The sequence below is a fragment of the Sus scrofa genome, chromosome 14 (assembly GCF_000003025.6).
Source record: "Sus scrofa isolate TJ Tabasco breed Duroc chromosome 14, Sscrofa11.1, whole genome shotgun sequence".
Classification (NCBI taxonomy): domain Eukaryota; kingdom Metazoa; phylum Chordata; class Mammalia; order Artiodactyla; family Suidae; genus Sus; species Sus scrofa.
This window is the reverse complement of record NC_010456.5, coordinates 26,206,446-26,220,633: the sequence shown is the minus strand read 5'-3', so window position 1 is coordinate 26,220,633 and position 14,188 is coordinate 26,206,446. Positions and strand designations below refer to the sequence as shown.

At 49.4% G+C, this 14,188-nt stretch overlaps 1 protein-coding gene across 1 annotated transcript in view; it reads left to right on the top strand.

The window, feature by feature from the left end:
• TMEM132C (transmembrane protein 132C) overlaps window positions 1-11,081 on the top strand; it is a 401,997-nt gene extending 390,916 nt beyond the window's left edge. Inside the window, exons 8-9 of the mRNA XM_021072420.1 lie at window positions 1,147-1,338; window positions 9,512-11,081. Of these exons, the coding sequence (XP_020928079.1) occupies window positions 1,147-1,338; window positions 9,512-10,705 (1,386 nt within the window). The 3' untranslated portion in view covers window positions 10,706-11,081. The remainder of the gene's footprint in view (window positions 1-1,146; window positions 1,339-9,511) is intronic.

The following is a 14,188-nucleotide window of genomic DNA, read 5'->3' as shown; positions in this document are numbered from 1 at the left end:
GATGTATGGACCAGTGGGATTTCAGGACAGGTGATGGGGCACGGAAGGCCTTTTATTCAGTCGGTCAAGTCCCAGCTTACTGACTCCACGTTTTTGGTGCATGATTCTGGATCTGTTCACACCACCCCAGGTGGAAATGATTGATAGGTTTCTACTCTTTCACCAGACAGCTCAAGTCCAACATTTGGCTTCTGAGATGAGACGGAAAGGGACATTTCAGCCCAGGATGCATTGTGGTGAGGGTCTGAGGGGAGAGCAGACTACTTATAATTCCATTCTCCCCCCTCCTTGATTCTATGATTCACTTAGAATGGAATTCAAGGAGTTCCTGTTGTGGCTCAGAGGGTTGATGATGTCTCCCTGATGTTGACTCCATAAGGATGTGGGTTCCATCCCTGGCCATTCTCAGTAGGTTAAGGATCCGGTGTTGCCCCAAGCTCCGGTATAAGTTGCAGATGTGACTCAGATCCGGTGTTGCTGTGGCTATGGCATAAGCTGGCAACTACAGCTCGGATTCAGCCCCTAGCCCAGGAACTTCCATATGCTGCAGGTGTGGCCATAAAAAGAAAATAAAAAGAATGGGATTCAAAAAAAGAACATATATATATATATATATATATGTTTTATCTTTTATATGTGTTCTACATATATATACACACACACACATATATATAATGACTGGGTCCCTTTGCTGTACAACAGAAATTGGCACAACATTGTAAATCAACTATACTTTAATATAAATGAATAAATAAAAATAGAATGGCACTCAGGCTGCACACAGCCAGCTTGTGTGTGATTTTCATGAGTCTGGTCAGCAGGATTGCCATGTACAGTTGACCAAGTTGTGCAGTATATAAGGGAGCCTCCTCTAAATGGGAAGGTCATTTCCTTGCAAAGACAGAATAGATTTTAATATCTATTTCACTTTAACAAAAGTTAGAGCTAAAGTGTCTAGGGAAGAGGTGACTTTCTTTGATGCTCACGAAGGTACCAGTGTGGGCTGGCATGGATAGTGTAATAGGTTGTGGACCCTTCGCACTGTATGCTGGGCCATGTTTGAGATGGAGGAAGCATGGCTGGGAAAGGTTCCAGCATCTGGAAGCACGTGTGATGGATTTGTCTCATTCCCTGCCCCTCACACAGGTGTTGTCCCCACTGTCTGACTCCATCCTGGCTGAGAAGACGGTAACCGTGTTAGATGACAAAGTATCGGTGACGGACCTGGCCATCCAGCTGGTGGCCGGGCTGTCTGTCACCCTCCGCCCCAGCACTGAGAACAGCAAGGCCGTCACGGCAGTGGCCACAGCTGAGGAGCTGCTGCGGACCCCCAAACAGGTAGGGGCCGGGATGCCGGAGGTCGAGGGGAGCAGGGCTGGTTGCTGCTCCTAATCCAGCCAGAGGGGAGAAGGCAGGAGACAGGGTAGCTAAACCACATTCCAGAACAGAGTGAGCCAGCTGTGTTGCTATGTTGTCTAAGAAGTGGGGTCTGGGATGAACTAGAATAACGGTACCCATGGGTGGGAGTGGACTAGTTTTCTCTGTAACAAATTGTCAGAAACCGAGCAGCTTAAAAAAACAACCACCACCACCACCCACTCTTGGGAGTTCCCTGGTGGCTCAGCAGGTACAGGATCCAGCCTTGTCACTGAAGAAGCTCAGGTTGCTGCTATGGCCCAAGTTCGATCCCTGGCCCGGGAACTTTCACATGCCAAGGGCACAGCCAAAAAAACAAACAAACAGGAGTTCCCGTCGTGGCGCAGTGGTTAACGAATCCGACTAGGAACCATGAGGTTGCGGGTTCGGTCCCTGCCCTTGCTCAGTGGGTTAACGATCCAGCGTTGCCGTGAGCTGTGGTGTAGGTTGCAGACGCGGCTCGGATCCCTTGTTGCTGTGGCTCTGGTGTAGGCCGGTTGCTACAGCTCCGATTCGACCCCTAGCTTGGGAAACTTCCTGCGGGAACGGCCCAAGAAATGGCAAAAAGACAAAAAAGAAAAACAAAAAACAAACAAACAAAAAACCCCACCCCTATCCCCCAGAGTTCTGTGCGTCAGGAGCTCAGGTGGGCTCGGCTGAGTTCCATGCTCCTGGGTCCACAGGTGAGAGCAACGCTCTGGGGAAGAGTCTGCTTCCACACTCACTCCTGCACTTGGCAGAATCCACCTCCAAGCATTGAATGCCTGAGGCGCCCATTTCTCTGCCCGCTGCTGGTTGGGAGCCTCTCTAAGCTCCCTTCTCTCTGCCCACAGCCCCCATCATCCTCAGAACCAGCAGTGGTGCTAGAGACCTTCTCATGCTTTCAGTCCGGCTTCTCCTCTGCCACCAGCCCAGAGGCTCCTCCAGGGGCTACAGCCACCCCACCCAGATCACCCTGTCAGAGCTCCCCATCACAGGGTCAGCTGTGCCTAGAACATCATCCTGGGAGGTCTCTCCTGTTATATTCCCAGCTTGCAAGGATTAGGGTGCACCATCCTGGAAATTCTGCGATTGCTCCCTGGTTTGTTCCAGAGCATCACGAGTAGGGACCTGGGGTAGGTTCCCCATCCACATCTGGCTCACAGCACTGGTGCCTCTCCCCACCTCTCCTGGGGGCAGGAAGCCAGCATGGTGTTTGCTGGTTTATAAAGAACAGAGGAGTTCCTGTTGTGGTTCAGTGGAAGCGAAACTGACTAGTACCCCTGAGGATGCGGGTTCCATCCCTGGCCTTGTTCAGTGGGTTGAGGATCTGGTGTTGCTGTGAGCTGTAGTGTAGATCGCAGACACAACTTGGATCCCGAGTTGCTGTGGCTGTAGTGTAGGCTGGCAGCTGCAGCTCCGCTATTACCCCTATCCTGGGAATCTCCATATGCCTCAGGTGCGGCCCTAAAAAGAAAAAACAAAACGAGAAGAGAGCAAGTGGAGTTTCCTGCTGACTCAGTGGGTTAAGAACCTGGCATTGTCACTGCTGTGGCTCTGGTTAGAGCTGAGGTGCAGGTTCAGTCCCTGGCCTGGGAACTTCCACGTGCTGCAGGTACTGCCAAAAAAAAGGAACAGAGCAGGACTTGCAGAGGAAAGTGGGGAGACAAAGCAGAAAGCCTGAAGCTACTTGCTGAGAATGGGTAATTAATAAGGGGACAATTGGCATGGCCACCTCCCTGGCACAGGGCAAGGCCACCAATCCCCATGCAGCATCTCCCATCCATCTTCATCACCTGATGGTACTCGGAGGTCCCCAGGGCTGCCTCAAGGTGATTGATTTATGGATGGAGTTCGTTCAATTTGCAGACATGACTCTTGAAAGAATAAGAGTTCTAAATCATTCCCAGGCATGGGTTATTTTAAGTATTTCAGAATTTCTCATCTTCGTGGAAATGCGCTGGCTTCTCCTGAGAAAACCTTATGTTCCAGCCTCCCTGTAATGAGCTCGTGGAAAGACTTGGTCTCAATCACGCAGCAGGGCTGATGGAGATGGATGTTGGCAAGCCCAAGGTGTTCTGAGGGCTTAATTCGGATTGTCTACCATTTGGGGGTGGGGGGGTGTTTTATGTTAGGTTCACTTTCCGTCTAGAGTTTGCAAAAGAAAATTAACTCAAGATGAAAGTCAGCCAAGATGAACTTGCATCCCGCGTTAACTGTGTTTTAGCTCAGCCCTTGGAGGGTGGAAAGCCGCCACCTCATTCTTGATGTTTGCGATGCTGAAATACAAAAGCTAAAAAGATTTGTGAGGGCAGTTGTGGGACACTTCCCCTGTGTCCCATTAGCTCTAAAGAAAGCTTGGATAGGAGTTCCCATTGTGGCTCAGCGGGTAAAGATCCCAACTAGTATCCATGAGGATGCAGGTTCAATCCCTGGCCTCACTCATTGGGTTAAGGATCCGGTGTTGTCATGTGCTGCAACGTAGGTCACAGATGTGGCTCTGATCCCACGTTGCCGTGGCTGTGTGTAGGCTGGCAGCTGTAGCTCTGATTTGACCCCTAGCCTGGGAACTTCCATATGCTTGGGTACATCCCTAAAAAAAAAACTAGGATAGAAAAGTGAAGTGAGGTCCCCCCACCACCACCGCCTAGCATGAAGGCATTTGATTTAGGCTTTAGATGGGGACCTGTGGATGGTGATGTGTCAGTTGATGGGGCTAAAGGACAAGAGGGCAGGAAGCGAAATTCCTGAGCCAATGTCTGTCTTAGCTTTGATTCCCCCAGAAGCTGAGCCTGAGATAAGGATCTGTGTGCAAGTACTTTATCTGGGTGATGGAGGGAACCCCAGAAGGGCATCTGGAAGGAAGGGAAGAGCCAAAAGAGCATGCCCCATCTCAGCCATCCCTGCGGGCTACTGGAATCCCCTGGGGAAACTGTCCCCTGTAGAAAAGGCTGGACGACCCTTGTCCCTGAGGGGCAAGGAGGCTGGGATACTTTTTTTTTGGCCATGCCCACAGTATGCAGAAGTTCCCAGGCCCGGGATTGAACCCACACCACAGCAGTGACCTGCACCACAGCGGTGACAATGCCAGCTCCTTAATCTGCTGTGTCCCCAGGGAATTCCAAGGAAGCTGGGATATTGATCACATCTCCTGTCAGCCATTAGTGGAGGACTGCTTCTGGAAAGTGTTCATTTCTTGGCGCTTCTGGCTGTGGGCAAGACCATCTGACTCCAGGGGCCGGAATGCCCCTTGGGCAAGCCCACCTTGGAGGATTGAGAGCTGAATGTTGAGCAGGCAGTTACTTTAGGGAAATGCGCAGGTGCCAAAAGCAAGCACACACTGTTTTTAGAGTTCACATAAGTTACTTTACAGGCAGCCTGTGTTACTCCGGGCTCTCCATTACAAGAGATAGAGATCTTACTCTGGCTCTTAAAAGACTTTGGAGTTGATCAGTTCATGTCCAAACATTTGCATCTTCAGGTAAAGCTAGATCTAGATGTTCCAGTGGTGTCATCAGAAACCTTCATTTTTACTGTCAGCTCTTGTCCTCAATCCTGGAAAATGTCCAGCCATTATTTCCTTGACTATGAAGTTCTCCCATACTCCTTCCTTCTGGAACTCCTGGTCATGCTCATTCTCTTTCTCATTTCTTTCAGCTTTCCTTTCCTTTGTTTCATCCTCTTTATATTCCTCTTTATATTTGGGGTAAATTTCTTGGCTCATTCTCCCAGTACACCAATTTTCTCCTCAACCATGTCTAATCAGATGCTCAAACTCTCCACTGGGTAATTAATTTCAACCACAGTATTTTTCACATCTAGAAGTTCTGACTGGTTCTACCCATAGCTCCCTCTTCTATTTCCAGTCACTTCTACTCTTTCAGTGTGGTTTCTACTCCTTTAAATTCCCTTTACCTATTGTCTTCCCTCAGCTATTTTTTGTTGTTGGTTTGTTTTATTTTATAGTCTTTTTTCATTTGTTCTGTTGACTCAGCTCTTTGGTCTGCTGATCTTTTTTTTTTTTTTTTTTTTTTTTTGTCTTTTTTTTTTTGCTATTTCTTTGGGCCGCTCCCACGGCATATGGAGGTTCCCAGGCTAGGGGTCGAATCGGAGCTGTAGCCACTGGCCTACGCCAGAGCCACAGCAACGCGGGATCCGAGCCGCGTCTGTAACGTACACCACAGCTCACGGCAACGCCGGATCTTTTAACCCACTGAGCAAGGGCAGGGACCGAACCCGCAACCTCATGGTTCCTAGTCGGATTCGTTAACCACTGTGCCACTACAGGAACTCCTGGTCTGCTGATCTTTCTATGTGAATTTTTTTATTATTCTCTCTTATGGTATAAAGCCTTCCCTCTTAAGGATTGTAATTTTTTTTTAATCATGAATTCCTCAAGCTGTGGTTGCTTTGCTTCATGTGGTTCCTGAGGAATCCCAGTGCACTTTTGCATGTGTATGGGTCCAGTTTCAAGTTAATATCTTTATTTGTAGCTCCTGGACCATCAGGCGGTATAACTTCAGATTCCACACCAGCTGTGGGGGAGGGGTGGGGTTCTGCTTTCCAAGGGAGACATTTGCCCACCCAGTGCTCAGCGTATAAACAGTCATCATCATCGTATCTTCGGCCCAGTGAGTAGGATTTCTCACCCTCCCCTCTGTGAAGAGGATGCCTCTCCTGTCCCCATCTGCAACATTCCAGCCACTGGCTGGTTGGTCTCCTGAGCAGCAGATGCAAATTCCCTCAAGCCATCTCCATAGCAGTTACCTATATGCACACCCTAGTATACCTTCTTTTTTCATGTCTGATTCCTGGGAATTTGCATCTCTTACATGCATATTTTTTACCTAGCTTTTAACTGGTTTATACTCAGCCAGGCTTCTTTGTTGTTGGGACGTGCACTTAAAATCCCCCCCCCACTCTCCCTCCCCCGCACCACCCCCCCTCTCCTGTCTCTTAACTCTTCTCTCCCCTGTGCTGACTTCAGCTTACAGCAGACTGCCCCTAAGTGACTGCAGGATATCCACAACCCTGGTCCCAGGCTTACATCCCAACTCAGTAACCCTAGGAGAAACAAAGTTCTTTAATTCCATCAAAAGCCCAGAGATCACATCCCATTGGCTGGTTTGGATCATGTGCCCCTTCCTGAGCCAATCACTGCTAACAGGACAATGGAATGTTCTGATTGGCCAGACCTGGGTCACATGCCCACCTCTGGAACTGGAAGGGGAGGGTCCATCCCACCCATATGGGTCCATCCCACCCATACTCTTTGGACTCTGAATAGGGAAGACGGTGCTAAAAGGAAGATTACTATCCCAGCCCCCATCTGGAAGGAAGAATGGACACTGGATGGGCCAAATAAATGTCCATCGCAGGCCCTGTGGTTTAGGTAGTCCCACTTTCAGTTGGGGAAACTGAGCCCCAGAATAATTGGTTTGAAGAAGGATGTTCCCAGAGCACGGGGAACTCCATGCAATATCCTGTGATCAACCATAACAGAAAAGGAGCCTAAAAAGAATGCATATATGTGCATAATGGAATCACTCTGCCGTACACTGGAAACTAACACAACATTCTAAATCAACTATACTTCATAAAACAAATTTTTTCAAATGTTCCTAGAGAGGCATTCCTGTTGTGGCTCAGCATTAGCAAACCCAACTAGCAGCTTAGTCTCACTGAGTGGGTTAAGGATCTGGCTATAGTGTAGGTTGCAGGTGCAGCTCAGATCCCATGTTGCTGTGGCTGTAGTGCAGCCTGGCAGCTGCAGCTCCAATTAGACCCCTAGCCTGGGAACTTCCATTTGCCACAGGTGCAGCCCTAAAAAGAAAAGAAGAAAAAAATTCCCAGAGAAAAGGTGGATCCATGTATTTGATTCAAAACTCCCACTCCAACTCTGCCCTTTGCCATGGTGTCCGGAGGCCAGGATTGGAGGAAACACCAGATCCTTTATCCATAACAGACCCCTGGGGTTCCCATAGCTTTTCCAACCATGAGATCACTACTCATGTCCTTCCCCTCTCTGCTCCTGCTGACGACTTCATACTATCCATCAGATTATTCAACAGGAATTATCCTAGCCCTAATTCACGGCCAGTGCCCACCCAGCTTCCTCCCGGCTCCCAGTCACCTTCCCTCCTCCCTGTATGTTAAACTTTACATTAAAAAGTAAAACTTGGAGTTCCCACTGTGGCTCAGTAGCTTAAGGATCCGGCATTGCAACAGCTGTGGTGTTGGTCACAGCTGCAGCTCAGATTCCATCCCTGGCCCAGACACTTCCATGTGCTGTGGGTACACACCCCGCCCAAAAAAAGAAAGAAAAACTTAGCACATCATACTTAAGCAGAATGAACATCCCAGCCCAGCTCCAGGAAACCTCCCAGCCTGCCACAATCAGCAGCCGTGTGTTGTTTATTCTCCATCAGCCAGCTCTCCAAGGAACTTTCAGTGTCTGGCTTGCTGCCTGACACAGAAGAGGCTTTTAGGACGTGTCCATGGAATGATCAGAGGAATGAAAATTGGATCATGAAACGTGTGTTCTTAGAGGACAGGAAAGAATTCCAGACACATCAAAATTGTCTCCTTCAGAGTTCCCGTCATGGCTCAGCGGAAACGAATCTGACTATATCCATGAGGATGCAGGTTCCATCCCTGGCCTAGCTCAGTGGGTTAAGGGTCCGGTGTTGCCATGAGCTGTGCTGTAGGTTGCAGATGCAGCTCAGATCTGGCTGTGGCATAGGTTAGTGGCTACAGCTCTGATTCGACCCCTAGCCTGGGAACTTACTTATGCCAAGGATGCAGCCCTAAAAAGACAAAAAAAAAAGTTGTCTCCTTCAATCCCTGGCCTGGTCAGTGACTTCAAAGGCAGCCAGAAAACTGGCTAGCAACAATGGTTAAGAATCAAGACAAGACCATGACGGAAGATAACATAAGAAAGGGAATGTATGTGTATGTATGACTGGGTCACTTTGCTACACAGCAGAAATTGGCACAGCACTGTAAATCAACTATACTGTAATTTTTTTAAAGAGGTGAAAAGGAGTTACCTTTGTGGCTCAGCAGGTTAAGAACCTGACATCATCTCCTTGAGGATGCAGGTACCATCTCTGGCCTCGCTCAGTGGGTTAAGGATCTGGTGTTTCCACAACCTGCAGGGTAATTCACAGATTCAGCTCAGATCCTGCATTGCTGTGGCTGTGGCATAGGCCTGCAGCTGCAGCTTCAATTCTGCCCCTAGCCCAGGAACTTCCATATGCCCCCAGGTGCAGCTGAAAAAAATAAATAAATAAAAATTTAAAAGATTCAAGACAAACAGCATGGGCTCACCTGAAACTCTGGCACTTCATGATGCAATCTTGGGTGAGTGTCACGTCCCCTTTGTGATCCAGCTTACTCATCTGCAGAATGAGAACTGCGGATAATAGGATCCACCTTGTATACCGTTGTGACGATTAAATGAGTTAATCAGGAAAAGCCCTCAGAACAGCAGCTGGTACCCAGGAAGCGCTGTGTTATATCTTATCTACCATCATCACCGAGTAGGTAGCATAATGGTGCACCCAAGATGGCCACGTCTCACTCCTAGACCCTGGGCCTATGTCACCTTATGTGTCAGAAGGGACTTTGCAGTTGTGATTCACGATCCTGGGATGGAAAGATTACCGTGGATTATGCAGAGAACGTAACATACTGAACTCAATGTCATCGCAAGGGTTCTTCTAAGAGGGAATGGGTGGGGGCATCAGAGTGTGGGGTGGGAAACGTGAAGACTCAGCAGACATGCTCAAGTGACATCTCCGTTAATAAATTCAATGGAGCCTAAACTCAGGGCTTTTTATGGGGTCTTTTCCCCTGGTAAGGATTATGCTAGAGCTGTCATTGCCGGTTGACATTTGTTCTTGTTTCAAGTAAGGGGACTCTCTGATCTTGGTTTATGAAACCTTGATCTCCTCCCCTCCAGCTTCATCAGCCACCAGGTCTGGAGGTTAAGCCCTGTCTCCGTTCTAAGAGAAGAGGCACCTCTACCCCCCTCCCCCCTCTTTGCTCCCCCAACCCCCCATCCCTCATCCCCCACCGATCCTCTGGGGTTTTCTAACTGCCTCTCTCCCCGTAGGAAGCTGTGATCAGCACTTGGCTCCAGTTCAGCGATGGCTCTGTGACGCCCCTGGACATCTACGACACCAAGGACTTCACTCTGACTGCCACCTCCCTGGACGAGGCCGTGGTGTCCGTCCCCCAGCCCCGTTCGCCCAGGTGGCCGGTTGTGATGGCAGAAGGGGAGGGCCAGGGGCCCCTGGTCCGGGTGGACCTGACCATCGCGGAGGCCTGCCAAAAAAACAAACGTAAGAGCGTCTTGGCCGTCGGCGTCGGCAGCGTCAGGGTCAAGTTCGGCCAGAACGACGCTGACTCCAGCCCCGGCGGTGGCGGGGACGATGAAGAGGCCGAGATCAAGAACCACGCCAGTGACCGGCGGCCGAAGGGCCAGGATGGGCATTTCTACGGCAGCTCCTCGTCCGCGGAGCGCGAGGAAGGCGCCCTCCGGAGAGGCAGCACCACGGCCAGGTCGCTGCTGGACAACAAGGTGGTCAAGAACAGCCGGCTGGACGGGGCCCGGCTGGCGGGCGAGGGCCAGCTGCAGAACATCCCCATCGACTTCGCCAACTTCCCGGCGCAGGTGGACCTGCCCCAGGCGGGCGGCGGGCTGGCGGACGGCGACCTGGTGCAGGCGCCCCGCGGCCTGAGCGACCTGGAGATCGGCATGTACGCCCTCCTGGGCGTCTTCTGCCTGGCCATCCTCGTCTTCCTGATCAACTGCGCCACCTTCGCCCTCAAGTACAGGCACAAGCAGGTGCCCCCGGAGGGCCAGGCCTCCATGACTCACTCGCACGACTGGGTGTGGCTGGGCAACGAGGCGGAGCTCCTGGAGAACGTGGGCGAGGGGTCCCCCCCGCAGGACGAGCACACAACCATCATTGACCGAGGGCCGGGGGGCTTCGAGGAGAGCAACCGCCTCCTGCTCAACGGAGGTTCCCAAAAGCACGTGCAGAGCCAGATCCCCAGGCCTGCCGAATCGGGGGGCCGGCAGGCCAGGGACCAGAAACACGAGCCCCTGCACTCGCCCACCTCCAAGAGGAAGAAGGTGAAGTTCACCACCTTCACCACCATCCCCGCCGACGACGGCTGCCCGACCGTGAACTCCATCCTCAGCGGGACCGAAGAGGACATCAAATGGGTGTGTCAGGACGTGGGCGTAAGCACCCCCAAAGACCTCAGAAACTATCTGGAGAAATTCAAGGACAAAGCCTAGGACCAGCACCTGGACGCCCTCCTTCAGTTCCAGAGTAGATCTGGGTCCTGGAAGTGAAGCGGGGGCAGAAAGAGTCCTCGGTGGGGTTGAACAAGGAATAGGCTGGCCACCCCCCACCCCGCCCCCTTCGAGAGCAATCAGAAGTTCTGACGCCGGGAAGGGGCGTTTTGGTAATCCAGGGTTCTTCGTGGTGGAGGATGGCAGATTTTTGCAAGCCTGTGGAGTAAACTCCGGGACCAGAGCGGACAGAGACTTTTGAACTGCACAAGGCCAAATTAGAAAGGTTATTTTATGAGTCAAAATATAACCCAGACATGCTACCAAAAATTATTTGTTAAAAAAATGCAAAAAGACAAATAAAAAGAGACAGAAGTAATCATCTGTTTATATTTCTAATAAAGGAGCAAACTATAAAACTAGGGCTGGCTAAGAGACATTTTCCATTTTAATCCAATATTCCTTTTCTGAGGACAGCCTTTGTTGCCCTGGGCTTGGGGAGGAGATATTTCTGGAAACTGATTGCCTCCTGGGATGGACCTGAAGGGTTTTATATCTTTACATAATAACCTTTCCCTTTTCCACATTTTCTTTTTTTCCCGTCATTTTTTTTTTTTCTTTCTGCGTCTTAGACTTCCATTTGGTTTATAGTTAATGTTTCTTCCTGAGAATCAAAGGATGTTTTTTCCTAAATTAAACCAATGATAGTCCTGCACATGAGATGAAATCTTAGAAACGAGGTCCATGAATCCATTCTTTACGTGGTACGTTTGATGCTTTTCTCTGTTCCTCCAGCCATGTTAATGTTTGCTGGGGTTTCTACAATGGGGGGGGTCTCTCAGAGTCTTTTGGGGTAGGGTGGTGTTGTCTTCCCCCACCACACCCACCGTGTGGCCAAAGCCAGTGGGTGGGGCATTGGCGGAGGTCCCAGTGGGACACAACCAGCAGCACAGAGCTCAGCTCTCAAGCACACCATTACTGACTGGTGTCATGGGGACACACAGGAGAAACCATGCCCAACAGTAAACAGCACCAATCCTGTGGGGTAGATCTCTCTTGAGACCTGCTAATACTGCAAAATGAGGACGTATTTGAAAAAAAAAAAAAATGCTGTTGGAGGGCTTCCTTTCTTCTTGTCTTTTTTTTTTTTTTTTTTTTTTTTTTTTTTTTGCTTTTGCTTTTTAGGGCTGCATTTGCAGCATATGGAGGTTCCTGGGTTAGGGGTCCAATTGCAGCCGCCATTGCCTCCAAACCCCAATGGAGGGTTTTCCACTGTTTCTCTTACTTGGCTGGGCAGGAAATACTAGCATAAACGGAAAAGGCGAACACCTCTGTTAGATGTCAATCCACTGTGGGGTTTTTTCTTTTTTGTTTTGTTTTTGTTTTTGTTTTTGTTTTTTTGTCATTTTAGGGCTGCACCTGAGGCATATGGAGGTTCCCAGGCTAGGGGTCAAATCAGAGCTACAGCTGCCAGCCTACACCACAGCCATAGCAATGTGGGATCTGAGCTGAATCTTTGACCTACACCACAGCTCACAGCAACACCAGATCCTTAACCCACTGAGCAAGGCTAGGGATCGAACCTGCGTCCTCATGGATGCTAGTCAGATTCATTTCCGCTGAGCTACGACGGGAACCCCAATCCACTGTGTTTTTTTAACAGCCTCATCCTGTAGCAGCGCATTGCAAGATGCATTCATCCAAAGGGAAGCGTGTGAGGTAGAGGAGACCAGGAGGGAGGGCCATACACCCCTTCAGCTCAGCCAGACTCAGCCGTTCTGCCTTGAGCTGCAGGGCAGAAAGATGCCTGGCCATCCCACTTCAGCAGGACAGTGCCTGCACATAACAATGATGCTTTCTGGTTTTTATTTTTATTTTTATTAATGACTAAAATCAGTAGCTAAGAATGGGTCCTCGAAGCCTCATAACCTTAGCTGGACCTTTAAAAAAAATATTCCTAGCACATCGTATAGATGGTGGGGAGGAGCTATTTATTTATACTTGTAATGCCAATTGTCATTAAAACATTTTCCATGGCTTGACAAGTCGGTATCTTGTGAGCTGCTTATTTCGCTGAACTTCTCTTTCTACTCCATGCAAGTGTACAACTCCTTGGAGAAATAAACCATCTGTGAGGCTAGAAGGAAAACAGTACACTTGCCAATCCTGTTTGCTGGCTTGTTTTCCTCTTGGTTTCTTGACTGATCCAGAGTAATTCCTAATAAGGAAGACTTTCAGTCACCTGTCCACTGTCATCTCCATCAGCGGTTCTCCAATCTGAGTGTGTTCAGCATCAGCGGGAGAAGATGTGTGTTTTTGACAAGTTCCAGGGGGATGCTGATGCTGTTGGTCCGAGGCCCCCACCTCATGAACTTCTAGTGGACATCAAAGAAGAAGGAAAGCCTTGATGTCTAATGAAAAACTGTTGGACCTCTCATGGGGGGGGGGAGGTTTCTTTTATGTGGATTGGTTTTGTTTTTTTAGGGCCACACGTGCAGCATGTGGAATTTCCCTGCCTACACCACAGCCACAGCAATGTCAGATTTGAGCCACGTCTGCTGCCACCTACACTGCAGCAAGGTCAGAGATCAGACCCAAGTCCTCAAGGATACTAGTCGGGTTTATTACCACTAAGCCACAATGGGAACTCCCTGATTGGTTTTGTACTTCTTGTTTGAAGATTGAGCTTGCCATTGGCTGGGGGAGGAAAGAGAACGTTTTGGAGGCAAGGTGGTGCTATTTTTTTTATAACAGCTTTATTGGGACCTAATTCACATAACATAAAGTTGACCCATTTAGAGCATATGATTCAATGGGTTTTAGTAAATCCACAGGGGTACAGCTATGACTACATCAATTTTAGAAAATGTTCATCATCCCCCAAAGCAGCTCTGTACTCATTAGCTTCACTTCCCATTTTCCCCAAATCTCCAGCCCCAGGCAACCTTACATCTGCTCATAAATCTAGCTACCTACCTAGCTAGCGCATGTATTGCTTTAAAAGGTTCAGGCTTCACATACAAAGAGAACTGTGCTCGGGTCAAATACTGGATGCTTCATTTCTGCCCCGAGTTAAATTCTAAAAGGGCCAGCTGCCAGCCTTGGGCAGCTACCTCTGTGGTCCACTCAGGTCAACGGATCTACCCCATTTCTGAGAGAGCCCGAGACAAGCAGGATGGTTGAAGTCTTCTTCTCTCTCACAAGGCTCAGGAAGCACATGCCATGGATTCAGTAGAGAGTTAAGAGACCATAGACGGTGGGGGCGGGGGGGGGGTGACACCTCCAGGTCTTATTTCCCCTGGGACTGTCCTGGCTTTAAAACGGATGACCCAGGAACCCACCCAGGATCAAGAGGAGCATTGGCCACCCTGGTCTATGTACGTGACTTCAACATTCATTACAAACTTTCTGCTGCTCATTTCAGGTGACCAGAGTCTCATGGAATCCAAATGTATCTTTTCTTGCCAATGTAAGACCCAAGGATGA